This window comes from Prionailurus bengalensis, chromosome D4, assembly GCF_016509475.1.
Source record: "Prionailurus bengalensis isolate Pbe53 chromosome D4, Fcat_Pben_1.1_paternal_pri, whole genome shotgun sequence".
Classification (NCBI taxonomy): Eukaryota; Metazoa; Chordata; class Mammalia; order Carnivora; family Felidae; genus Prionailurus; species Prionailurus bengalensis.
Genome location: NC_057359.1, coordinates 8666760 through 8694599, shown reverse-complemented (window position 1 = coordinate 8694599; position 27840 = coordinate 8666760). Strand labels below are relative to the sequence as shown.

The 27840-nt window shown below is 49.4% G+C and overlaps 1 protein-coding gene across 6 annotated transcripts in view; it reads left to right on the top strand.

The window, feature by feature from the left end:
- Positions 1–8387: 8387 nt before the first annotated feature.
- VLDLR (very low density lipoprotein receptor) overlaps positions 8388–27840 on the top strand; it is a 33929-nt gene continuing 14476 nt past the window's right edge. For all 6 annotated transcript variants that reach the window (XM_043566207.1, XM_043566205.1, XM_043566208.1 and 3 more), the window contains exons 1-3: positions 8388–11634; positions 11796–11929; positions 23696–23815. In XM_043566207.1, the coding sequence (XP_043422142.1) occupies positions 10928–11634; positions 11796–11929; positions 23696–23815 (961 nt within the window). In that variant the 5' untranslated portion in view covers positions 8388–10927. The remainder of the gene's footprint in view (positions 11635–11795; positions 11930–23695; positions 23816–27840) is intronic.

The window sequence follows — 27840 nt, the reverse complement described above, 5'->3', positions numbered from 1 at the left end:
TTGTTACTATGGTGTAAACTCAACGTGCACACTGCCAAGTCTGGATACAGAACAAGTATTTATAGCTGAGCAAGATTTAAATGGCCAGTAACATTTCCTTCCAGAGGTGCTTTGGTGATGAAGAAAATAAAGATTCTCCTCTATCTGACAGGGTACGAGACCTGTTAGCAGAAATAAACGAACTACCACCATTTCACATCAGAGTCCAGGGAAATGGGAAGAGACTTGACCTGATATGTAAATAGTTCCCGCCTTCGCCTTCATTTTCCAAAAAATCCCTGCTGTGATATTTCCAATAATTTTTCCAGCGAATCTTCCCCTGAAGTGGACCTGATTTCAGGAAATATTAGAGCTACAAGACACAGTTTCATTCCTTTTCATATTCTCTGAATTTCCTTCCACGGGCAGAACCTCCTGAGATTTCCTGAGAGAGCCAGTCAGGTGTCAGGACAGAGATTGAAGGGGTACGGAGGTGGGGGGGGGGAGGCAAATAAGCAATTTTATTGGATGGGATTAAAATTTCCTTGCAAAGACAGGCACAGGAATTTAACTGTCACAAATGAGAACTACTGCTCCCCACCCCCCTCAAGTTATCAACAAAATCTCTCACTACTGCTCTCTGCCATGAGATCCTAATCAAAACAACAAAGGGAGATGGGATGTTTTCATTTCTCTCTTCAACGACCCTTCCCTAAGACTCCAGGTTCTGTGTGAGGTAAGCCAACGAAAACATAGATACTACTTGGTATCTCTTGTTTTGTTCTGTCTTTTTACTTTTGTCTTGTTCCAGAAACAAGTGCTAGGTGGAAGCCTACTCTAAGCATGGCCATTTGGGGGGGAAAGAAGAAACTACAAAAATGTTCGGTGTGCCTTTGTAAAGCCTGTGGCATAGGGTGAATCAAGAGACCTCACCTAGACTTCAGCTAGCCGCCTTTAGTGTGGACGCCCATCTTTCCGTGAGATTTACAACCCAAACAATCTGGAAAGACTCGCTTTGACTCAGAAAGGGCACTGATGTGTGTTCCAGCTCCTCCAAACTGCTGAAGGGAGATGATTCCCGAGTGTGGGTCCACTGTCTCCTCCCCGGAATAATGAGGTCATGCGTGCAGAGTGCTTTGAGCCTTCTCAGAAGAAAGGCAGAGTGCCAATGCAAGACATCCTTCTCACCCCATGTAAGACACAGCCTTCATTTTTTTTTTTTTTGGTTTCACCTTTAGAAAACTGCCCCTCTAGACAGATTATACCAGAAAAGAAAGAGACAACCTTCTATCACCTTCACAGATTTTCTATCAGGCATTCTGAATAATCTTTATGCCAACCAGCCCTCTCTCCCTCACCTCTCTGTTCTTCGTTGGAGTCTTTGGAAAAGCAAAGGAAGAAATGAAGAAATGTCAGGTGGTCAACCTCCCTGCAGTCACTTATTCCCAGAAAGGTGCCTCTCAGGAGTTCACCAAGAGAACCAAAGAACCAAGGGGCACCTGGGTGGCTCAGTTGGTTAAGCGTCCAACTCTGGATTCCAGCTCAGGTCATGACCTTGCTGTTCATGAGATTGAGCCACCCATCGGGTTCTGCACTGATGGTGTGGAGCTTGGTTGGGATTCTCTCTTTCTCTCTGTGCCCCTCCCCTGCTCATGCTCTCTCTCTCTCTCTCTCTCAAAATAAAATAAAACATAAAAAAAGAGGGAGAGAGAACCAAAGAACCTGATTAAAAGATCTGCTCATATATTCACTCTAATTCAATTTCACAAACATGGCAGGCCCTCACATATTTAAACCATAACTTTTACCCTCAAGGTGCTTACGTCTGGGGCCAAGAAAGGAGTAAGTTTTGATTGCAAAGAAGGATGTTGGGGATGTTGGTGTGTTAGTGTTAAGGAGGTGAAACGTAAGCATTAGATTTAGTGCAGGTCTCAGGTATGTGTCTTCTCCCAAATCCCCTTATCCCAGTTCCCATACTATCCCCCCTCTCCATCTCTAAAAAGACTTCTGATCTGTGATTCCAAATAGCCTTCCATTACCTTCTTCCCAAGGCAAAGCCAAGCCAACTCAGGAACAAGCTCTGATTGGGGTCATTAACCATCAATCATCCTTTCATATTGGTCAGTAACCGAGAACGATCCTTCACCTCCAGAAGGAAGCCTCTCCCAAAGGTTGAAGCATTCTATTTCCCTCCCACGCAAGAACCATCCATCCAGAAAAACAATCAGACCCAGCCCAGAAAACTGCTGTAATAAACACACCTTCTGAGAGAGTTCCATTTCTCTGGGATGGGGGGAAATAATACTTAAGATTGCAAAATAGAATTCCAGTTTCTAGCAGGTGTTCATTGTATTCCCACCATAGTTATCAAAGCCACAGCCTGCACTTTGTGATCCTATCCGATGATCTGCTGAAATCATTATTCGTTTATGTTCAAAACCATACTTTCTCTCCCACACAATTTATTCCAGGGCTCCTTTAAAGATTTCAGGGGAGGGCTCAGCTCCTGCTAAAAGTACTCCTCCAATTACAATGGAATCCCCTTAAGTCTTTGATCTGTCTATCCATTTATTCCCGACTTCTGACTCCAGGAATCATTAAGTGGCCTTTCCTCTCTTAGATGGCAAACTCTGTCATGCCTCATAATTGAGTGGGCACTCGATAAATGAATGCTACAGTGCTCTGAAGAATAACACACTTCCTATTGGCAGCGAATCCGAGAGAAACTTCCTTAGAAGAAAGGACTGTCAATTACCACTGAACAAGCCTGAATTTTGGCTCCTGCAGAAAAAGCAAACACAACAGTAACAACTCACCCCCAACAGCAGCCACATCGCTATCTGGCCACTGCCCTCCTGTCACCTGGCAAGTGGCTGGCCCCACAGCAGATCCATGTTGGTAGACTGACTCATACAGGCCTGAGACCGGTGATATGTAATCCGTCACTGATAGGTAGACGCCAGCTGGGTGCCTGACCGTCTGGCTCTGCAGAGCTTCTGACCTCCCGTGGTCCTTGGCTCTCTTACAGATGACACATCTAGCTGCCTGAGAGATGTCAGGGCCGGGAGCAGGATGCACAGGGAAGGCTGGGAGAACATTCTGGAACACTGGACTTGCCTTTGTTCCTTCTGCAGCAGGCCGCCACGACTTCCCCGTCTCCCTGAGGATGAAGCCTGTTCCAGCAACTACCCCGCCTTGCTTCTGCGCTGCCCTGGCCCAGCCTACAGCTTCAGGCTCGACACCAAGGCATCCACACGTAGAATGCCAGTCGCCTAGGAAGCTCACACCCGAGCTCCACTTCCAAACTTCATTTCCCAACTGGCCTAGGGTAGAACTTCAGTGTCGATATTCTGACCAGCTCTCCAGGGGATCTGAATGTGCAGGCAAGGGGGCAGGACCACTGCACCCACTTTCTCCCACCCCAGGGCCCACACCTGCAATCGCTTCCGTGTCTTTTACAGAGGGGAGGCTGCTGCTGACAAGAAATGTCATTATCAGTAATAGTAGCTCAGGGTGCCTGGGTGGCTTGGGGTTAAGCACCTGACTCTCGGTTTCGGCTCAGGCCACCATCTCACGGTTCGTGGTTTGGAGCCCCGCATCAGACTCCACGCTGGCAGTTTAGAGCCTGCTTGGGATTCTGTCTTCCTCTCTCTCTTTGCTCCTCCCCCGCTCATGCTGTCTCTCAAAATAAATACATGCAACTTAAAAAACATAGTAGCTAGGGGCACCTGGGTGGCTCAGTCAGGTAAGCGTTCAACTTCGGCTCAGGTCATGATCTTGCTTTTTGTTGGTGAGTTCGAGCCCCGCGTCGGGCTCTGTGCTGACAGCTCGGAGCCTGGAGCCTACTTTGGATTCTGTGTCTCCCTCTCTCTCTGCCCCATCCACCACTCGTGCTCTGGCTCTCTCTTGCTCTCTTTCAAAAATAAACATTTAAAAAATTAAAAAAAAAAAAAGAAAGAAGATTAGATACTTCAACTATCCACTTTCACAAAACTCCTAAAAGCTTAAAAATTGAATTATCGTGATGAAATGGTAGATACTTAAAGACCTTGCTGCATTACTCCTAACTTGCAGATTAAAATTCTTATGCCCTAATGAACATTTAGGCTTAGCTGGCTCCATAGCAGCCACAAAGTCCCCATTTCCTTAGAAACTCCCTGTGTATGTGTGTTTTATTATTTTTTTTAATCTTTATTTTTGAGAGAAGAGAGACAGAATGCTAGCGGGGGAGGAACAGAGAGAGAGGGAGACACAGGATCCAAAGCAGGCTCCAGGCTCCGAGCTGTCAGCACAGGGCCCGACGAGGGGCTTGAACCTACAAACCATGAGATCATGACCTGAACCGAAGTCAGACGCTTAACCAACTGAGCCACCCAGGCGTCCCTCGTGTGTTTTAAATGCTATAGCACTACATTCCAAAACCTCCTATAAACTGCGGTTACGACATATGAGACCAATCAAATTCGAGGCCAGAATCTTAGGAATTAAATATCAAGAGTTTCTGGAAAATAAACTTAAAACTGGCCCAGCGCTTCGTTCCTTGATTGAAGAACAGGCAAAACAAAACCCCGAACCCTGAAAATACAGGACAGCTGTGTCACAATGCAACCAGGCTGTGGATGTCCTATATTAGTCTACTTCAATTTGAAATATAAACTTCGTGTGGTTCACTTTACTTTTCCGAGGTCGGTAAATCCCCCTACGGCCCTCTGATGCTGCATTCACATCTGTTTTTCTACTGAACAACCCCCCAATCATGCTTTCTTTGTTCAGAGAGAGAACGTCTTTCTACTGAGCCATCCAATTTCCAAATAATGTCCCCTGACCCTCCTCATTACATACTGCACATTACAGAATCATCTGACTTCTCTGGGTAGCTCAGGATGTCTCAACCGTGGCACCACTGACATTTTGGACCAGACAGATCATTCTTTGTTGTGGGGGCCTGTTCTGTGCCTTGTAGGCTGTTTGTCGACCAGCAGCCTGGGCTCTATCCACTGTATGTCATTAGTACCTGTCCCGGAGGCATGAAAACTAAAACTCCAGACACTGCCAAATGTTCCGGGGTGGGGGGGGGGGTGCCAAATGTTCTGGGGGGTGGAGGAAAGGTGGGGGGAGCAGGGGACGTGGGGACAAGATGACTGGCAGTTGAGAACCACTGGTCTAACCTCATCCTCAACCTATTTGGAGTTTTATTCCGGCTGTAAACTCTTTACCAAGTTTGGCTACATTTTTACTCTCTGAAATTGTTCAAAAGCAGCCTGCAAAACAGCATTCGGCCTTGGGATTTCTAACGTGGTTTTGTGAGAAGGTAATCCTCAGTAGGGGCATTGAGCATTTGATTTGGGTTGAGGGCGGGGTGGGGAGCTGACTTGACCATGATGCACAAGAAGGTAGCTTTTAGCAGAATCTTTCCTAGTACGCTACCCTCTGAATTCCCTCCAGGATGGGCAAGGTACCTTCACTGGATGGAGTTTTGCCCAGGGCTTTACAGGATGCCTACTATATCCCTTAAGAGGGCACCTCGAGGGGCACCTGGACAGCTCAGTCAGTTAAGCGTCTGACTTCGGCTCAGATCTCACAGTTCGTGGGTGCAAGCCCCGTGTCGGGCTCTGTGCTGACAGCTCAGAGCCTGGAGCCTACTTCGGATTCTGGGTCTCCCTCTCTGCCCCTCCCCCACTCACACTGTGTCTCTCTCACAAAAATAAGCATTAAGAAAATTTAAAAAAGAGAGCACCTCTGTCAGTCAGTTACTTCTTACTAAGTGAAAACTCAATCCAAAAGGCCTAATGCAAACAAAGGGAATTTACGGGCTCAGGGCTCAGGTAAGCGGGAAGTCCTACAGAATCACAATTTGCAGGAGACTGGCCTCAGGCTGGGGGTCAAGTTTGAGGGCCGTCTCTCTGATTTTCTCAGCCTCCTCTTCTCTGTGAGTCAGGCTGGCCTTCAAACCGGCTTCCTTCACGGTGGCACAATGTCTGTACATGTTCCGGCCAAATGTCCATACACCACGTTGCTCTAAAGAGGGTGCCTTTCCAGCCAAGAAAAGTCTTGTATTTCGCTGCAAGGAGACAGGCCTGAGTTAAATGCTTAGGGCTGAAGCATCCCAACAGCGTGGCCAGAAGGCCATGGGCTGACAGGTTGAGGCCCCTGAATCAATCACAGGGGCTGAGGGGGGTAAGTTATGTTGAGGGGTTTAGAACACTGGTTCTCCAAGTGTGTTCCCTGACCTGTGGCATCAGCATGACCTGGGAACTTGCTGCAAATACAAATCTTCAGGCCCCGTCCCAGATCTGCTGAAACAGCAAGTCCGGGGTGGGGCCCAGCAATCCATGTTTTCATACGACCTCCGGGTCATTTCTGACAGAAGCTGGGGTTCATGCCCACGGGTTTAGACCACCAGGCCCTGCTCACAGAGCCTGGAGTGGGGTGAATCCCATGCACGTCATTGGCCTGTCACTCGATCAGAAAAGGATCTGGCGGAGGCCCCAGAAGTTACAAAACCCTTTGAAGGGAGAAAGTTTACGTCACTTCTCCCTATGGCACAGCTTATGGGGGAGAAAACGCAGTAATTAGTGCTTCAAACTATCGGTTCGAGGATGCCTTCTGCTGCCCCTATTTGCTAGTGCACAGGGCTTAAAGAAAAGGAAACGTCCCATGTTCGCACTTGCATTTTCTGGGGCCCCACCCTGCCGGCCCTGGAGACATTGGACAAAGACGTGTACGCATATCTGAGAACAGTGAAGCTGCCCGGCTGTTCAAATTGCAGCGAAGGAGACGTTCTCTAACAAAGTTTCTTAACCACAGTCCATCCTAAGAATCAACTGGACTGAGATAACACACACGGCCCTCTTGGGCCCTCTTGGGATCCACTGAGTCAGGATCTCCAAGGGAGGATCTGGGAACCTGTGCTTTCAGCCGCCATTGCTAGGGAGCCTCATGAATTATGTGTTTTTGGAAAACTCCATTCTAAGAGATACAAGCAAAGGACTGAGGAGAAAAATCTCACAGGGGCGCCTGGGTGGCTCAGTCAGTGAAGCCCCCAACTTCGGCTCAGGTTGTGATCTCTCAGTTCGTGGGTTCGAGCTCCACATCTTGGTTTTGTGCTGAAAGCTCAGAGCCTGGAGCCTGCTTGGCATTCTGTGTCTCCCTCTCTCTCTGCCCCTCCCCCGTGTGCGTGCACGCACTCTCTCTCTCTCTCTCTCTCTCTCTCAAAAATAAACATTTAAAAACATTTTTTAAAAAAGAAAAATCTTGGGGCATGTGGGTGGCTCAGTCGGTTGAGTGTCCGACTTCAGCTCAGGTCATAATCTCACAGCTTGTGAGTTCGAGCCCCGCGTCGGGCTCTGTGCTGACAGCTCAGAGCCTGGAGCCTGTTTCCGATTCTCTGTCTCCCTCTCTCTCTGTCCCAGCCCACTCACATTCTGTCTCTGTCTCTCTCAAAAATAAATAAGCATTAAAAAAAAATTTTTTAAAGAAAAATAAAAGAAAAAATAAAATGAAAAATCTCACAAAGAAATTCTATGAACACGACTGAGCACAAAAACAGTTTCTTCCTCTTGCGTACACATTCCCCTCACTACCGAGGCCCCTAAGTGTTCTTCTTCTCATCTTGCCTGCTTCCCAAATATGTCATTCTTCATACCACTGCCAGTGTGAACGTTCTAGACTGTACCGGATATCAGGGCGCCCATCAAAACTCAAAATAACAGTGGACTAGATGTGTTCACAGGGAATGACCTCCATAGATAGGCGTTATTGTCAATATTCTGTTACTCGGGAGCAGCAGTGGGCCTGTGGATATTTTTTTATATTTACAGAAGTAAATTAGCAAATAAAGAGAGCCATAACTGTACCGATGATAGGAATGTCGATATAATTTGTGCCCTGAGCATAAAGTTAAATATATTTTTAAAAGTTAAGAGATGGAATATGTTAATCTCTCTCAATACTCAGAGTAAGGTTTAAAACACTTTTTTCCTCTGTATTTTATAATTACTCCTTAGTGAATTATATGACTTACTGAATTAAAGTAAAATTATTTTAAATAGTTATTTAAAGTTAAAAAGAAAAAAAAGCCCATAACCTCACCACGGCCTTCAGGATGGAGAGCAAAGTCACCATGATGTACAGGTCTCCATGGAATCCAGTCCTGACCTTTCCTCCGCGGCCTTCTTTCACCCCATTGGCCCACTTGAAACCCACCCTTGAAACATCCTGCATCCCTGGCATGGCCCTGAACACCTGATTCTCTTTTGCCTTTTTCTTAACTTGCTCAACCCCACCTTCCTTCTCCATTCTCCCAGTGAGTCAGCCAGGGTTAATGCTAGTCAATGCTTCTCCCGAGACCCAGGTGGCAAATATTTCAGGCTTTGCGAGCAACATAGGGTTTCTGTTACATATTTTTCTTCTTTGTTTTGTCCGTTTGTTGTTTGGGGGTGGTTGTTTTTGGTATAATCCTTTTTTAAAAATGTAGAAACTGTTCTTAGATCCCTAAGCCCTCCAAAAGCAGGCCGCTGGCCATTTGCTGACCTCTACTCTACGTGACCACCGCCAGACCCATATAGACAGCAGAGAATTACTCACATAGTCATCCACAGATCGGGTTCACGAAGCAGTCCTATCTTGAGCATTTCTGGTCATCAGACGGCAGACAAAAGACGGGGTCTCACTGCAAGCCATGAAATGCTCCAGTCCCCAAGTGGCGCCCTGTGACTTCTCACAAATAATTGGCCAAAATTCGTCTTTCAGTCCCGCCCAACCAACAGGGGAGCCGGAAGGTGGGATCCCAGCACGTGCCCAGCAGTCCTAAGAACTGGAATAAACGTGGAATAAACATGATGCGTCTACTCAGCCCCAAGACACCTGCTCTGGAAAGCCTTGTTGGACACACTCCTTCCCCAGCCAGATTAGCTACTCTTCCCCTGTCATCTTATAGCACCTGGAGCATTCCTTGGGCTGTGTCGAGGATGCCGGAGCTGCTGCTTCTCTGCTTTCCCCAGCAGACCTTGAGTTCCTTGGGGAGGCATCTCCATATGCCCACCGCATAACACAGGGACCACGAGCCAAGGATGCCCGATGTGTGTTGTCTCAACAACAACAAAAATGAATGTGATGGACTGTGGGAGTGAATGGCTGCCTCTGCACTTCCCCGAAGGCTCCTGGAGCTAGCAGTGTTAACCCTTCTGAGACCAGCTAGTTCAACCACACCAGTCTCCACTTGTGATAAACGTCATCATCTTGGTTATCTAGCCCTTTTCTCTCTTCGTCAAACTCCTTTCTTCTTATAGCTGTTTTCTTCTAACCATCAATGCTTTGCAGCAAGCTGGTCCCTGAGACCAGAGAGCGCTCTGACTTTACGTGGACTGGTTTGTTTTCAGTTTACAGGGCAGAAGGCAGGCACAGGGAGGCACCGTGATGTTCCTACACTGCACAGCCAATCAGAGGTAGAGCCAAGAGTTACGCTTCCTTTCGAAGCAACAATAAAGCGCCACGATGGAGCCCAGAGCCTCAGCTAAATTCACCGGCGGTTTATTTATACCCCTTGGAGAGGCAGACATCATAATACGTGTGTGTCAGCCGTGAGCCTACTCCGTCATACCCGTGTTTAGGTCGTGGTACCCAGGCACTGATCTCCGAGCAAACTATTAGAAACAAGCCCCATGACTATTTATTAACGTGGCGCTTTTTCCCTATCGCTTCCACTCATCTCTTCCTCTGGAAAGTGACACAGCTCACTCACAGACGGTCTCTCAGAACCCTGAGGATACCGGAGACGATGTGCCCCGAAGGCTGTATACACCTTCATGCCCACGAGGGGAACGACCCTTGCGTATGTTTTCACTGCTGAACGGCCTACAACAGATTTGGATTCCGTTTCACGTGCCCCATGTGTATGGCTGCTGCAGTTCGTGCGGAATGCGCAAGCAGAGGCTGGGCAAGACAGCATGCAAAAAGCCCTACAGTGCCACACTCCACCAACCCACAGGATGGAACCCTTGAAGGCTGATCAGTCACCACCCTGACATCCTCTGGCCCCAGCAAAGTGTGTCCTGACCTGAAGTTTTCCCCTCTGGCCATCTCCTGGAGACAGGAAGTTCCTAACGAACGTCCCATCTGGTGGCCAGCCTTGACAAATGCCCAGAAGCACTGGGGCAAAGAGAATATAGCTAAGCAGTGCCCACCAGATCACCAAGAGACTCGTGCTAGAATGAGATCCCCTAGAAACCTGTGAATGTGGGGTCATCCCATATAAAAACTTAAAAGCCAAATAGCTTGGTACGCCCTGCAACTCTTATGAAGTGCTTAAAGACCACAGCAGACCTCAACCAGGGGAAAGTGTGCGAGAAAGACGAAGCACCCCAAACAACAAATCATAAGCTCAGGTACCGCCGGGCACCAAACAAGAATCAGTCCTTAAAAGGAATCCCGGCCTTGACTTCCTTTTTCTCTTTCCCTAAGCCTCGTAATTGAATGTTACAAAGTGTATCAGGAACCGCCAACCCTGGTTCCCCCCTTCCCCCAAACAAGAAAAGGTTAAGCTTTTAATTACAGGCCCTCAAACTACCGTTCTGTGCAATTATCAATTAACTATAATCGTGGATGAGCGAAGGCAGGGCTGCGCTAGCAAATTCCGTCCGCCCAGGCTGGGTTATTTCAGTCCCGTTCCATTACCGAGAACAAACCACAAACGCACGCACCCTCGCGCGCGCACACACACACGCTCTCGCTTAAAGGCACATTTCACTTTTGGCGAAAATGGCACCTCAGCGTGCAGTTGAGACCCCCCCCCCCCCCCCCGCGGGCTCCATCACTTTCGGGTGGAGACAGGAGGCCCGAGGAAGACGCTACCTACCAGCCTTAGAGTACCAGCCTCCCTGGGGCGCAGGAGAGGGGGTAGGGGGAGAGAGAGGGAGAGAGAGGAAGAGAGAGGGAGAGAGAGGGAGAGATGCGTGTTGCCCTTGGAAGCCGCAAGTCCCCCCGGGCGGCCAGCCCCGTTAGCGGGAAGGCGATGGCAACAGCAGCAGCAGTTGCATCAGCGCTAACTACTGCCGCCGGCCGCCGGGAGGGTACAGTAACGACCGCAGGGAGCGTGCAGCTGCTGCGGCGGCAGGTTCCCTGGATCAGGAAATTAGGGCAGGCACCGGGGATTGGAGGCGAGGGCGGCGCGCGAGCCAACCAGCGGCCGCCCCGGGCCCCCGTGAGCCCCGGGCGGACGCGCGGAGCCGCCGGGCCCCAGGAGCAGTCCCGGTGGCGGCGGCGGCCACGGCCACGGCCACTCACGCACGCACACGCTCGCACTCAGACTCGCACACCCCCTGCGCAGGCACCTGGCTGCCCGGAGCTTATAAAAGCGGCGCGTCTAGGGGAAAGGAGGGCTGGAGCCGCCGCTCCCCACCCCCTCACACCCCCCTCACCCCTCGCTGACCACTCCCCCTCCTGCCCCCTCCTCGCAGCTCACCCCGCGCTCCGGAGGCAGCCGCCAGTGTGGGTGCTCCGCGGCCGGCTCCGCTCTCCTCTGCCTTGCTCCTCTGCTCTCGGCTCCCCACCCCACCCCCTCCTTCCCCTCCCCTCCTGTACCCTCCCCTCCTCTGCAGCGCCTGCATTATCTTCTGCCCGCCGGCTCGGCTTGCACTGGTGCTGCAGCCCGGGGAGGTGGGTGGGTGGGTGGGTGGCTGGTGGGGAGGAGATTGTGCAAGTTGTAGGGGAGGGGGGGTGCCCTCTTCTTCCCCGCTCCCTTTCCCCCTTGCTAACTCCTTCCCCTCCTCCTCCCCCCTCCCCCCTCCCCGCCCCCACCTCCTTCCTCCTTCGCGAAGGGCTGGTAACTTGTTGTGCGGAGCGAGCGGCGGCACCATCCAGGCGGGCACCATGGGCACGTCCGCGCGCTGGGCGCTCTGGCTGCTGCTCGCGCTGTGCTGGGCGCCCCGGGAGAGCCGCGCCACCGGAGCGGGTGAGTGAGGACGCGCCCCTCCGCTGGCTGCCCGGACCCAGCCTGGGCGCCAGTGGGGGGTGGGGGGGGGCGAGGCCCGGGTCTCCTTTTTCCCACCCCCCTCCTAGGAGGCGCCTCTCCGCTCAGCTCGCCTTCTTTCCCTCCCAACCCTGGTGGCGCCTCTGAGCCGACTGTCATCGCCGCGGCTACGGGGAGCCGCGCTGGGGGGGGGGGGGGGGGGGGGTGGCGGGCGGACAGCGGGATTTGGGGTATCCTAAAGCCTGGCCTGAACTCTTCATTCCCTAACACTGTCTCCCCCAGAGCCACTGCTTTGCCTCGTTTTTCACCCTGCTTGATCGGGGCTGGGGAATGTGGGCTTCTGAGCCACTGAACAATGGTTCTGTCTGCCAGGCGGAGTGTTAGGAAGGAGGCAGAGGGCCGGGTCGGGCCGAGACGCGCTCGGGAGCCGGGGGCGCGCTCCTGGGACTTGAGGTGGGGGGGGGGGGGGTGAGTGGGCGATGGACGCAGGTGGACGTGTGCGGGGACGCGGGGCGCCGGGTGCAGGTCCTGGCAGCGAGACCCTGGCGGCGGCGGGGAGCGGGCGCACGTTCAATGGGCGGCAGCGGGCGGGCTCCCGGGGAGCCACTACAAGTGCACAGCCTGCTCACCCGGACTGCGACTCCCCCGGCGCCCAGTGGTCGCTCTGGAGTACGGGTTCAAATAGGACTCCCCACTGGGTGTTCCTCCCCTGCTCGCTCCCCTTCGCGCAGTGTTTGTAAACCTCTCGGGTCTCGCGTACAGCTGAACGGGGGAGGGGAGCGGAACGAAGACTTAATCAGGTTAGTTTGCTGCTCTTGGTTCCCGGTGAGATTTCCTCGAGAGAAATTGAGCCCTAATCTGGTGACTGTGTAATTAGCCTTCATTCCAAACAATAGATCAAAGGGAGTAGCGCGAGTGGCGGTGGTGACGGCCGTGGAGTCCCCAGGGTCTGCCGCACTGGGCCCGGGAGCCCTGTGCTCAGCCACGCTCCGCTTGGAGCCGCACAACTTTGCTGGGCAGGCGACAGCAAGCCCTTCTAAGGATTCCGTGGGAAGCCTGGCGGGTCCCCGGAGTGATCTTGACAGGACAGCACGGGGCTTGCTGGCCAGCTCTACGGCAGTGGGACAGGAAGGTGCCCCCGTCCCCGAGTACCCATTTCAGAGTCCCTAGCTCCTGCAGCCCGGTGGCCTAGGAGGCCGGCCTGCCTGCAGTCACGTGTCTCCTAAAGTGAGCCAACTTTACAGTGTGCGGTCAAGCAGCCTCTTTCGGGCAGGGCAGTACGTGGGGGCTTCAAGCCTCCGACCGCCCCCCTGCCCTTTGGTCCAGCTGTCCCGGGCGAGCATGTGAAGCAGGGACGGGCTTTTCTGCCCTCCGCGATTGGCTGGCCGCCCAAGCACGTTTGGGTTGGTCACATGTCTCCGCGTACAGCAGCCAGAGGAGTATTATCTTTAAGGGAATGTACAAGACCCGACAGGCTCCCCCGGACTGTTCGCTGAAATGCTTTCCCCTTGAAAAAGGCGAGTCCTGGAGATAGCCTCTAATGTGCCACACACGTTAAGAGCCTGGAAAAGTCCTGCCTACAAGAATTTGCAGACTGGAACATGAATCGTTAATGGATGAGCAATCCCAACTTATTCAACGATTTCTCACAATAGTGCGGTGCATTATACTTTCCGTAACATCTCAAAAGACTGAGGTATGCCAGAAACTATTGCTAACCGGCCAGGAGGTGGGAGAAAGACTCATTTTTGGTGCATGTTCTGTTCCTATTCTTTTAATTTAACATGTGATAGCTTTCCATGTGGGGTTAACTTTATCCTACAGGAAGCTGGGGATGCACTTGAACCGCTGAGATGGGTTAGCTGAAGCTCTATGTTCACCTTGGAAGAGGCAGGTGAGGGTCCCCTTGGCTCCCCTACGTCCACGTGTGAAACACGTGCGGTGCCATGAGTAGTGAAAAGTAGGAGCCCGTGCAAGACTTAAATTCTTCCAAGGAAGAGAGGCACATCATTTTTCACGTGGATAGAATCTGGGGTTGGCCGAAGGAGGAATGGATCCCAAGCCAACCCAGACTGGCTCCTGTCTGAATTTCAGAGTCCCAGGCCATATGGGTCGGCTTTTGGCCGTTTACATCCCTTCTTCCCAAACCCTCCCCACATCCATACAGGCTCACGGTAGCCATATACAATATTCTAGGATGGGGGAGGGGCAGCTGTGCCCTGATATCCTGGCCTGGAACTTAGGCCAACAAGAGAGGCTGAAGTTCAGTAGTGTAGTATGCCTGATGGCAGACACCTGGGAGTTTTAGCACGTGTTCCTCCAGCCCAGGTGCTCAGGATTAGGCTGTGGGGTACCACATTTTCAAGCCAGCGTCTGGAAGAACCAAGGTGTTATGAGGGGTATCCAGATGTGGCCAGCAACCAGGAAAATGAGTAGGCAGAAACTTCTCTAACTTCGGGAGTCGGTCGGGGAAGCCGGCAGTAAGAGGAGACCTGGAGGGCAAGGAGCAAATAAACTTGAGCCAGCCTGTAGCACCGCGGGAAAGTGTCACGGCGATCACGAGCCTCAGGCCAAGGAATGAACATGTGAGTCTGGACTCCTTAAGGAGGATCACCAGGCAAGTGACAGCTTCCTCAAGCCGGAGCACCTCCCTTCCGGGCAGTTGCTACTCCATGTGACGTTTAGCTGTAATGTCTGTCCTGTGTTGTTAGGATTCTTTCCTTTTCCAGCCTGCGGCCCCAGATGCCTGATGCCTGCGTAAAGGCCAAGTGCAGCCAACTGTTGAGACTTTACCACAATAAGCAAAGGTAGTAAGGGCACGGCAGTCCCCTTGCTTTCAAGAAGTCCCGATCGAAGTGTTTCTGCCTTTCGTAAAGTCAAATAATCACCATTTTGATTTCACGGGAGCAGTTTGACTACCACCTACTGCTCGAGACGTGATGAAAAGTAGTTCCAAGCCCCTTCTACTCCACAAGTATCAAGCTGATAAGACCACAAGAACTCCTCAAACATGGCCTTAAGGTCAAGGGAGTAGGTAGCTCTCAGGCACGTGGCTTTGCGTTTTGAGCCAAAGATGGGAAGACTCAGAGCACAGCCTAGGTAAATGGGTACCTCAGATTAAATATCTAGAGCGTTTTCCATTTCTTACAGAACGTGAGTGGAGCTGTCCTTTTTGGTAGAAAGAAGAACGATCAAGGGTAGGCGGTTACCTGTTTTATGTCAAGTCATAATTACGTTTACTGTGGCTACTGACCGTTCTTTGGAAAGCCACCTTCCCCTACTAGCCTAGAAGACAGTAAATGCCTCAAAGGGCCGTGATAAGGTCTGTAATGATGTTTATGATACATGTACCTGCCTTAGGAGAGCTGTTCAGGGTGTGCCTCTCTCTAGATGGTTAGTTGATAGACTCAACATGGTCGAGTGTGTTCCCTTCTACTTTAAGTCAAACTCAAGAGAGTTCTCAGGGCACAGCACGAAGACCACTTCCAAGACAAAGGGCCCAAAAATGCCTTCTGCAGAGGTGACGGAGGAGATGTATCTGTTGAGCAGAAGTGGTCCAGGGACATTTTTCCCCCCCTCTCCCCAGCTGAAGAATTTTTAGCTAGGAAATTGGAGGACTGATCGCTTTTTAGTTTGCAGACTTCACTGTAGCAGAAATCTTGCTGGGTCATTTCACTCTGCCCTTTTCAATATGAATTGGTGTCCCTTGGCTAACCTGTGTTGTTGACTTAGCGGTAAAAGCTCTAAGCATGGCTAATGCCACCTGGTTAGATACACTAGCCCCGCAGCAGCAACGCCCTGAGAGGGCAGGTGATACCTTAAAGTTAGCCTATTTTTTTTCCTTCGCATGATGTGTCCTGGGAAAGCTTAGGCCTGCTGGTTATATGGGGGCCCTAAATTAAGCACAAGGATGCCTGCTGGGTGCTGGGAGACTTAGTTCAGAGATGATGAAAAAAAAAAAAAAAGGAAGGGGGTGCTTAATGTTTGCTTGGAGAGCCTTTGACTTCTTTGTATTTTAAAAATGTTCCATGGGTGGATAGAGTTAGGGCAGGGCATGCACGCTCTTGTTTTTAAAAGGTAACTTTGGGGACAGAAACTAGAAGATGGGGACCACTGGCTGGAGTGGATGATTTTGCCACCAACTCAGGTCTTCTGGGTTGGCCCTCCTGGCTAGGAGCCTTTATGTATATAGCCATTTATGTATATGCTTTTGGCGGTAGGGGGGTGGGGCCGGGCTTGCAACTTGCCCAGCAAAGGAGATGATAAAACCTTGCTGATAGACAACATTTACAAATTGCTTCGCGGGTGCGGATGTTATAACCTCACACTTCCCCCTAAATACGTTTGCAAATTACTTCACGTGTTACCACTTAATTCTTCCCACCAAATACTGTTGAGTTGTAGACAGCCCCTAGTCTTTCGTTTTTCTAAAGACTTCCCAAGACCTGACTTATTAACTTATCTGCAGGTTCCCTGAGTAGGTGGTAGAGTCATACTGGCGTCCCTTGTACTTCTGCTTATAACCACTGGACATCCATCTACTGAGCACCACCAGGCATGGCCAGGGGGTGGGGGTGGGGGGTGGACACAGTAACTACGGACTTGGTCCTTTCTTTCATGGCATTTGGTCTAGTGGGGAAGTCAGATCAGAAGATCAATGCTCCAGGGGCACCTGGGGTGGCTCAGTCAGTAAAGCGTCCGACTTCACCTCAGGTCATGATCTTACAGTTGGTAGGTTCGAGCCCCGCGTCAGGCTCTGTGCTGACAGCTCAGAGCCTGGAGCCTGCTTCGGATTCTGTGTCTCCCTCTCTCTCTGCCCCTCCCCCACTCAGGCTCTGTCTCTCTCTCTCTCTCAAAAATAAAAATAAACGTTAAAAAAAATTTTTTTTAAAAGATAATCAATGCTCCAAAGACAGCCTGGACTACAAGCTCTGGAGAGAAGTGAGCAGATCCGTATTAAGGGCTTAATCATACAACAGGCAGATAGCACCCAAAGGTCACAGGAGTTCTCCCCCGCTACGTGTGTGATAGCCTATGTTTTCCCAATCGTCCCCAAGCACTTAGACCTGAATCTGACCAAGCCAGACACTATTCCACCTCTGCGGATGATCTTACAAAAGTGACGAGATTCGAGCAAGAGTGGGTTGCTACCAACGTGACCAAAGAGCACTAAAACATGTCCAAAGTGAAATCCGGGTCCCCTACGTCAAATTTCTAACTTTACCAGTTAGCTGCTGCTACCGTTTCCCTGGGTCTTGGAAGCTTGCTACTCACAGGGAAATGAGGCTGACGTACCCTCACTGACACACTCCCCCCGGCAGATCAGTGTGGAAAGCGCACAGTTTTTAGGTAATAAACTGGCACAAAGATGAGGTGACGGTACGCCCGCAGGCAGAGGGAAGAGTGGATTTTATAGCATAGAGCCTCTCCACCCAGGAATACTCATCAGTGCCCAAAGAATCTTTAGAGGTCAGGAACCTGGTCCCAAGTTAGAAATTCTAGGCCCTTCCTAACGGGCCTAGAAGATATAGAGATGGAAACAGGCAGGTAGGACAAGTATTCCCAGTACGTGACACCCGTGTGACAGGCACAGGGGACCATGGTGAAGCAGCCAGACCTCACCTGGTTGGTCAAGAGAGGACCTGAGGGCCTCATTCAAGGGCAGACCTCTGTGCACACTTATCCAGTGGATAAGTGGACCGGAGTACCATGAGTAACAGTGAAGACACAGGCCTGGGGAAGGGGGTGGGTCCCTGGGTGTACTCGCAGCAGGTGGCTGGTGGGAACCAAGAGGGAAAAGTTGGGTGAAGTAGGGAGGGAGCAAGGCTCAGCCCTAGAGTGGTGAGAAGCCTAGAGGCGATACGACCCTTGGCTTTTCAGGCCGCTCTAGGCTGCTTGAATCGCCGTGTCGATTTGGATGGAGACTGTGGCAACCCGGAGGCAGAGAAACTGGAGAGGAATTCACATCAAGTAAGGGATGAGAGCCTGGACAGGGCCAGGGCCTGATGGAGAAACATCAGGGGACAAGAACCAGGGCTCCCTACCGGACCACTGGTTTCGAGCAAGGGAAGGAGCCCCTCAAGAATAGGGCTCCTGGGGAAGAAAAGAGAGACTTTAGAACTTATATATGGTGCATGGCTGTTAAGGCATCTTGACTGAGTTTGACCTGCCTCAGGTTGTCACCATACTGTCAGCCTTAAGACCAGCATTTGTCACCTGTGTCCATCCAGTGATGGGCGGGACAGCTTATGGGGGCAAGAGATGTGCAGTCCAATCCCTAAAATGACATAGTCCCTTCTGCTGTAGTGGAATCTTAGCCTCCTAACCTTGAGGGAATGATTTCCGAGTGTGATCAGGGCCCAGCAACACCAGTTCTGTCTGGAAACTCAGAAATGCAAGTGGGGGCCCCACTCTGCTCCCAGTGCATTTGAAACTCTTGTGCTGACTTAGCCGTCCACCCGCCACAGAAACTAGTAGCTCCCCAATATGCCGCGACTTGGCCAATGTGCCCTAGACAAGAACCAAGCTCTGTAGTCCTTGTAGAAACCCCCCTCCCACCTCGCTGAAGATACTCCAGCAGCTTTTTCTTTTTAAATGAAAATGGGGGAGGGATGGAACACCATCCCTCAACAATAAGACTGTGTTAGGATAGCGTCATCCAGACAGGTGAGACTGCCTAATTCTGGATTGCTTTCAACTGACTCCACTACCTGAGTCGCCAAAAATCAACAAATATTCTAGCAGGAGGTAGTCCTGAGTTAGGTGTTTTAGATTGTGGGCATGCTCAGTGTCTGGAGACAGAATGCCCGGGTTCAAATTCTCATACCACCCAAGGGCTGTACCTCCCCCCCTTCTGTGGACAGGTTTCCTGATACATAGATGGGGCATCGTAACGTTCAAAGTATACGATTCAGAATCTACCTGAATTAAAAGACTAAAGTCTTAGAGCTGCGTTTAGCAAACGATCTTTAAAAAATTATTTACCCACAGTTCCTGAGATTATGTGAATCTAATGTCAATGGAAACACAGTCAGTGGGACTGTAAGATTCACTTGTTTCAGTGAATGAGGAGGATTAACCTACGTATTTAACAGTTTTTCGCTGGTTATGGCAAGTGCTTTAGAGGCTGACTCGAGGGCAGGGACACAACATTTGTGCCTGACACTCAGGCTGTTTTCCTGACTTCCTGTCACTAACTAGCCTCCTCTCCCAAGAGAGAAAACTGCTTTGCTGACTCAGAAGTCAGCTTGTCCTGAGAGGAGTTTTAGCCTGTAAATAGAAAGATTGGCATTAAAGTAGCAGCGAAAGTGAGCGGGACTAAAAATAAATGCCCTCGGTGGCCCCAGAAGTAGCAAAACAAATGGACTCAAGAAATTCCTGTGGATAACACCCGTGTGCTCCAGCGATGAGAGAGAGAGAGAGACATCTGAATGCTTGGCCCTGCTGGTCCCAGCACAGTGACAGCCTGAGCCCCTTGGTGCAGGTTCAAATTCATACCTGAGCCCGATACTCAGAAACCCCTCTGCACTCAGGGCCGCCCGGAGCCCTCTTGGGAACTGCATAGCCCACGTTGAAGGGCTTGTATTTACTGTGAGATCCGTACAGTTCAATGAAGCTTCCATACTGTTCTTCCCTGTTAACCTTTGCGGGGAAAGACAGACAACAGCAGATCGACTTCTATAGGCATTTAAAACTCTGAATTTCTTGGAGCCAGTCAATTGCCAACCTGTCTGGGAAGCAGCATTCACTCTTTAGGTAAACGAGGTTCCTGGGACAAGGGTGCCTTGAACTAAGTTTGCAGGGTCTGATTCCACATGTGCGAGTGACAGAATTAGGCAGCTGGCCTTTGACAGACACTCCTGGGCCTTCGTTCATGCACGATAATGCAAACAGCTGTGACTAGGTCCATAGGTGGCTACGTACAAGCGACTTCCTACCCACTGACCCAAAAGGGGAGGGATATTCATTCTTAAGTAGCAGAGCTAAAAGAAAACCCAGATCTAGGCCAACAGTTTGAGGTCTTAAAGCAACAGAAAGAGCCCTTTTTAAATCCTTAAACACAAAACTCCTGTGTTGAAAAGAAAGCCTTCCCGGTGGAAACAGGTGGATTCCCCTGGTTCGTGACCAGGTTCCCCACGGTCATGGCCTTTCTCCCTGGTTCAACCACCCTTTTGGTGCTAAGGCATTCCCATGAAACCTCATGGCTCTGAGGAACCTGCCAAAAAACACATTTACTCCAACTGTTCTCCTTTCTGAGCTAAGAGACGCTGGGATACAGATGTCTAGAGCCTCTACTTACAGGGTTATTTTTTGAGGCATCGGCGGCCTTAGCTTAGCCTAAGAATTAACAGCACCTTGGGTATAGATGATTGCAAGCTCACCCCGTTTGCTTTATGCAAGACTAATGCTGAACCTGAGACTTAACTGTCATGGATGAAAATAGACTACAGGTCCACAATCCTGTAATCCCCCAAAAGCTTTGGAAACCAAAAGCTTCTTAACTTGTTTGGTGCTTTCGGTTCTCCCGGAGCTGTGTTCGGCCACATTGCCAGCTGAGCACCAAAACGGGTGAGGGAGAATCTTTCTGAAACCTGGAAAGAAGACCCACAGCCCTGCAGCCTGGCTGAGGTCACAGCAGTCGAGATTCTGGCGTCAAAGCCCTGGTTGCTGTGCACGAGGCAGGGGATTAAACTGAATCGGGAGGACTTCCTGCCCAGGAGGCATCTCTCACAACTGAGTGCTTAGATAACAAGAAACTGAGGCAGGGCCAAAAAGACTTAAGGTCTTTACTCACCTCTCTTTAAAGAAGGCATCCTTTATAAGGCAGCCAGCCAGCCTTACCCACCCCCACCCCGACCCTGCTCCCGTTTTAAACAAGCAGCAACAGTCAATAGCTTGTCTCCACATCTAACCCCCATGGTAATGGAGAATCTTGTGTGTGTCCCGGCAAAACATACTTTTATGACAGTCGGGCAGAAGCTTGGGTGAAGTAGAAATATCTGAGATCACAAAAGGTAGAAAGTAAACTTCTGTTTGTCTTACGGCCTTGGAATACACACGAAGAAAACAGTTATGACTCCTGGTGTCAGCTCAGGTCATGGTATCACAGTTCGTGAGTTCGAGCCCCGCTTGGGGGCTCTGCACAGGCAGCGTGGATCCTGCTTGGGATTCTGTCTCCCTCTCTCCCTGCCCCTCCCCGTGCACTCACGCACGCTCTCTCTCTCTCAAAATAAACAAACAAACAAACAAACAAACTTAAAAAAGAAAAGGCTAATGTCTGTCCAGAGTCTGCTCAGGATCTGCCCTTAAAGCAGCGTTGCTGAAATTTTAGTGTCACTTAGGACTGACTGTTGGCTACAGCTGTGTTCAGAGACCCTCCTTAAAGGTGCCGGTGAACCCAACGCCAGCCTTACTGTACTGCGTGCCTGTCCCGCATCCCTGGCCAGCTTGGATGTCCATGTACTCTGCGGCTTCCAAACTCACTGTCACGATCTTTCGGTACCTCGCCCTCGGAAAAGCGACATTTGACACCTACTTTCTTCTCCCCGTCCAAGCCTGATTGTGCGGTTACCTTTTGGGCGCTGTAGATATCCATATCTGAGTTTGTGGCTCATTTTGACTCAACAACCTTTGGCACTAAAACCTTGAGAAACAAATTCAGAGCCTTCCCGTCTCCACAGCGTCCTCATGGCAACCTGACTGGTCTTCCCAACCATATTTCTATCGATGTTCTCTGATGACTGACTGTTCTTTGTCTGCTTTTCACATAGAGTACTCTAAGTAGATCCTGACCAGTCCTATAGCCCTCAGAAGTCGTGGGGACAGAGAACTGAAGCCAGTGGCCCCTAGAGCAGCACTGGGAACAGTCACAATCTGTCGAGACTATATGCCTGGTGTGGGAAGGGAGGCAGCCACTCCAAATCGGTTAGGAGTATAAAAATCAGCAGGTACCACTTCCTGGCAACAACATCTACCCTTCTTTTTTTAACTTTTTAAAAAATATATATTTATTTATTTTTGAGAGAGAGAGAGACAGACAGACAGACCAGGAGCAGGGGAGGGGCAGGGAGAGAGGGAAACACAGAATCCAAAGCAGGCTCCAGGCTCCGAGCTGTCAGCACGGAGCCCGACGCGGGGCTCGAACCCACGAATCCTGAGACTGTGACCTGAGCCAAAGTCGGGTGCTTAACAGACTGAGCCACCCAGGCACCCCAACACCTACCGTTCTGGATCCCTGACACCTTACCCCCAATAACCTACTTGTGGAATGAACACATAGTATGAAACACAGGTAGGGAATGCCATCAAACCACACTGCTTTGTAGCTGGGGCCCCGCTTAGCTAGACCCTTGACAACAGAATGGCCCATACAGCTACCGATACATTTAGTAGCTAAGAATGTACATTCATAGGGCAAAGCTGACTTGGACCAAAATTCGTGTCCGCTAGGGAATTAGCCACACGGGTCTAGAATGCCCCCGGACAGTGGGGAGGAGCTGAACGCAGGGAGGCCAAGGAGAGTATTGTGTACTCAGCACAAGAGTTCTAGTCTGTGCTTGGCACTGTCCCATCTGCTCTCAGGCCAGCAACGCCACAGCTGCAGATACTGAAAGGTGGCAGGGCATCGGAGGGCTTTCTGCCTGGAAGGCCTCCCTAAGTAATCTGTACGAGCCACAGGGAACCTCTCGTCTTCTCGCCTCTTTGCAGTATATACTTGCATTAAGCAACCAGATCCTTGCCTTTGAGCTCGAAGAAATCGCATCCTCCAGAAGGACAGACATGATAATGGTAGGAAACACCTGAATGCTAGCTGTCCCATGCCAGGCAAAAAAAAAAAAAAAAGACGCTCTACTTACAAGTATGAGTGTATACCACTGTGTGAAGTAAATACCCATCAGAAAATGGAGATTCAGAGAAATAGACCCCAGGTCTGTGGTTCTACCCGCCCTTCCCCACCCCCATCACTAAAAAGGATCTCTTCACCTCTCAACTGTACCTTCTTGATCTTTGTCCTTGAGCCATTTTGTAAGCTTGTCTTTTTCTAATTAGACCTCAAATCCTAAGATGAAGAGCCATGTAGTAAACCTCTATTCTGTCCCCTCCGTGCTACCCCTTCTAAATCTCCCTTAGTCTGCTTGTAATAAGGGGCATCCTCTGTGAATCACAGTATAGAATATGGCCAAGAAATGCTATTAATGGATTAGGATTTGGCTGTGTGATTATAGCTACATGAATGAATTAAAGGAGGGAAAACAAAGCTAGAGGCAGGTGAAGCCCAACCCCACTCCCCGTGTTTTCTGGACAACCCAGGTTCCTTCTTTCTTGGTCTGGCTCCATTAGCCCAGGATCACTACTGCAGACACCGGGGCAACTTTTCACGAGCCAGAAAGGAAAAATGGGCAGGAAAATGGGATCCCTGTCCCTTCGAGGACAGTTCCCAAAAGTCCTATTTACTATTTCTGTTGATATTCCAGTAGCCAGACCTTAGCCCCATCCATGGCTATGCCTCACTGCAAGACAGGCTGGGAAATCTAGTCTTCCCCAGATGGCATGTGCCCAGCTAAGAACTCAGTCGCAGTCAGTCGTTGCTCCAGTGCCCACCCCACCCTGGCCCCTAGAATGTTCTACCTGCCGAGTCTGCAGCTGCCCCTCCAAGAAGGACCCTATCCACAGGTTTTGGGGTAACTTGCATGTCTGAATTACCACACTTGTATCCCAGCTTAGCTAAGCGCTCCCTCCTGATTTTAGGAAGAAAAGCCAAATGTGAACCATCCCAATTCCAGTGCACAAATGGCCGCTGTATCACGTTGTTGTGGAAATGTGATGGGGACGAAGACTGTGCTGACGGCAGCGATGAAAAGAACTGTGGTAAGTAAAGAGCCTGACGGCATCACTGGCCTCCCCACGAGGACACATGCATTTACCGTGACACTCTTTCTAAATGTATTGAGGTTCGGAAACTATGATCCATGGCTAAGAATTGCCCTGAAATAGATTGATTGAGTGATAAATAAATAGATAAATAAATAAATAAATAGGGTGCCTGAGGGGCTCAGTTAAGAATCCAGCTCTTAGCCAAAGCATAAGAGACTGTTAAAAACTGAGAACAAACTGAGGGTTGATGGGGGGTGGGAGGGAGGGGAGGGTGGGTGATGGGTATTGAGGAGGGCACCTGTTGGGATGAGCACTGGGTGTTGTATGGAAACCAATTTGACAATAAATTTCATATATTGAAAAATAAATAAATAAATAAATAAATAAATAAATAAATCAATCAATCACTAAAAAAAAAAAAAAAAAGAATCCGGCTCTTAATCTCAACTCAGGTCATCATCTTGAGGTTCATGAGTTCGAGCCCCGCATCAGGCTCTGCGCTGACAGCACGGAGCTTGCTTGGAATTCTCTCTGCACCTCTCCTGCTCATGCACTCTCTCTCCCTCTCAAAATAAATTAACATTTTAAAAGATATATTAAAAATTATATATTTTAATACATTTTTTTATTTTTAGTTAATAAATATAAATATATTCAATATATATTTCATATATATCATATATGTTAAATACTTAAATATATAATATCAAATATAATAAAAGTATTTAAGTATATTTAATATATTTTATATATTAAAAATATATAAAAACTCCAAAGAGTCTATACGTCCTGGTCTAGAGGAATATAGTTGAATGTTTGACATGGGGCTATCAACCTGAGTGTGGGACGTGGAAGATCAAGTGGAGGTGCTTTCAAATGACAGGACCTGTTTGTAGATCAGGCAAACATGTGGTAGAGGAAGCAAGGAGAGGGGACCCCAGGACCTGAAGCAGAGACAGACAGAAGCTTGCTTGGAACAGACTTCCTTTTATTTAATTCTCAAATGGCTCTGATCCCCACCCCTGAAAATAAAGCAAGCCACGAGCAGGAAGAAATCCCCTAAGGTTTTATAAGGTTAATAAACTCCTGGCATAGAAAATACAGGCCAGTGAAGATCATAGATCAGATAAGGATTTTTTTTTTTTAATTCTCTGCCTACCACAGCTGGTAATTCTAAAGCGTTAAGCAGAGTGGAAGACCGTCTTTCCCCAGGAAAGAGGGGATATACCATCATAGGCATTGATCAGCATCTATCCAAAGATCATTGTGAGAAATGCCCCTATGCAATCTGTGTACCCTCGTGTTGAGCCACCACAGCTGAGAAATACATATCAAGGTGGCACGGAGGTACCCTGAATATATGCCCCAGTTTGCTTTTTGATCCCTTTGTTCTGTGGTGTAAAAATCCTGAAACGATGTTGTGTACGAATGCCGGGGACAACACTGTCATTTGCCTCTTAAAAGATGTTATATACACATGTCCGCTGTACAAATTAGAAACACACAAGAAAAATAGAAGCCAAATGTAGATTGCATCAATTGCCATCTCGTTATGCCTTTCTCTGCTTTTTCATGCATCATTACAAAAATGGCACAGCCTAAGCATCATGGCAGACGATCTTATGCTTGAGCTCGCCGAGCAATAGCAGAGGTGTTTGTACATCGAAATAGGGACTAGCAGCTCATTTGGAAACAACAGAAAGTCCTTTCTAGTCTCAGGGAAGAAACTCATCTCCATACTCAGGACCAAGAGTCTTCCTGGCATCAATATGCCCCTATTTACACCCTAAAACTGGGATTTTAGTCTATCCTACAAGACATGGAGTTCTTGCCACTGCTAGGTTACGTAGGTGATATAAATCCTTCACGAAGTATCTCCCTGCAAGGACTCACTCTTGGCAACTCTTCTTTTGGAAAGTAACAATTCTTCCTGCATTCCCAAATGTATATTTGGCAAGACCCATTGTTCTTTGTCTTTCATTGTTCTTTCCAGAAGCCTCCTTTTACCATCTAACTTGGTGGCACCTAACCTGGGGCCTCTTAGGGGTCACCACTGGCTTTTCCTAAAAATAGTCTCCACCTCAGTAACTTCCAGACACACAGCAGGAAGATTGAGAAGATCTGAGGAGGTAGATGTAGTTATCACTCACAATCACATGAGGTGGTAAAAATTAAATATATCCTTGGCCAGAATTGGTCTCTGCCTCGTGGTTCTGAAGGTAGAGAAGGAACATGGGAGCCCTGCCCAGGGAAGCTCTGAATGCTTGTTTTGAGATCTTCCTCCCTGGAAGAAAAAGGCAGCAGAAATGCTTCAAACTCAGAAAGCCTTGTAGTATTCTTCCTATCCAGCCTCTTGATGCTGAACTTGGTTGCAATTTCAGCAGGGCTGTTTCTTTCCAGCGTGTCGACCAGCATTTTCAGTCAGTTGAAGGGGAGACTCCAGAAGCCAGGTGCTTCCGTGGGTCTCAGTAACTCATTGTTTTATGAGTGTTGGGCTGATCTGATTAATCAGTAACTTTAGCTCTCCGAGGAGGAAACAGGTAGCCCTCCTTCCCGGTGGCACACCTGAATCTCTATCCACCTCTTCAGGTCCCATTCCAACAGCCTTTCTTGACCCTCCCAGACTGTGTTCAGAATGGAGAGAGACAAACTCAAGCAATTTGTCTGTCCCTGTTTATATTTTGCCGTCACACTTTGCAAGAGTCTCTCCTCTTGCCCATCCCTATACCATTTTAATCTGTCTTCAAACCAGTGTGGTCTCCTTCAAGCCATTTCCTGCCTCCTCTTCCTGAGGACCATCACAGGTTGAATTGCAGCAAGCAGCTCTATGGATGTTCTAGCACCTTCCTACATGCGCGGGAGCACACGGGCCCTGGATATGGCCTTCACCATTAATACTGGGGTTTGAGTATTTCAGGGATTTCACAAACAGGTGCGAATCCAAGAGCCAATGTGGCTTTTCTTGTTTCCTTGGCTACACAATTCAAGGAGATGAATAATCCTTTTCAGATCATCATGATTCATCACCACAATGTGAGTTCTCGGAACTGACCGTAGTCACGGTTTCCCCTGCCGCCCGGCGTCTGAGGCGAAACGAGAGCGGCCCTGTACTTTAGCGTCCCCTACACCCTGCAAGTTGTATGTAGCTCAAACCCTGGACCTGAAGCAGTCCCTTTCAAGTTTTAAGCAAATTAATGGGGTTTATGCTGATTTACCAGTACAGAATATTCGTTCGAGAAGATCTTAAACTGGAAATTTAGGTAGAGAGTACAGGCACGTGAGAGAACAACAACATAGCCTGGGAAGGATGAGCCTAGAACACCCTGTGCGGCTGCTTACTGAGATTCCTCTTTCTGACTCCCTTGTGGAGAAGGTGACCAAGCCACCCGGCTGGTTTAAGAGAGTCCAGGTTTATGCTTACCTTCCTGGTATTTAACAGTGTCCCCTTCCTCCTGAGATTTTCCTTATTTGGACAACAACCTGAGTCACCAAAATTCTAGGAGAAAAGTCCTGCCCTAGTAGGAATTCACAGACACGTGATACCTTGTTATAGGCGACTTTCACTGTAGGCCTCAGAGAGACTGGTAGCTTCCACAGCGGCTTCGGTGACTTTCAGTCAGTCGATGTTAGTCTGTCTCTAGGACTCTAAATGTGACTTCTTTTGTCCTCGTGTTTAAGCTTTTTCTGTTTCTTACTGGGCGGGTTCCTCCACCCCAACAGACCTGTAGGAGTGACAGTATTCAGTCCTGAAGCGTGTCCCAGCTCTACACTAAACCCGTGGGCTGTTTAGAGAAGCCCCTAGAACAAGTGTACTGTGATCCAGTCATAGGATGGAATGTTTGGCTTTTAAACCTTAGGAGGTTATTTGAATGGCTTGGAAGAAATGCATAAAAGCATGAAACTATGACTTACACTCAACAATATGAAACTTGCAAGAAGTTCATTAGGAGGTATCCCTGAGCTGTCAGGGAATGAGCAACCTTACCATGACTTCTGTCCCCCCCAGCTCTCTCAAGTGG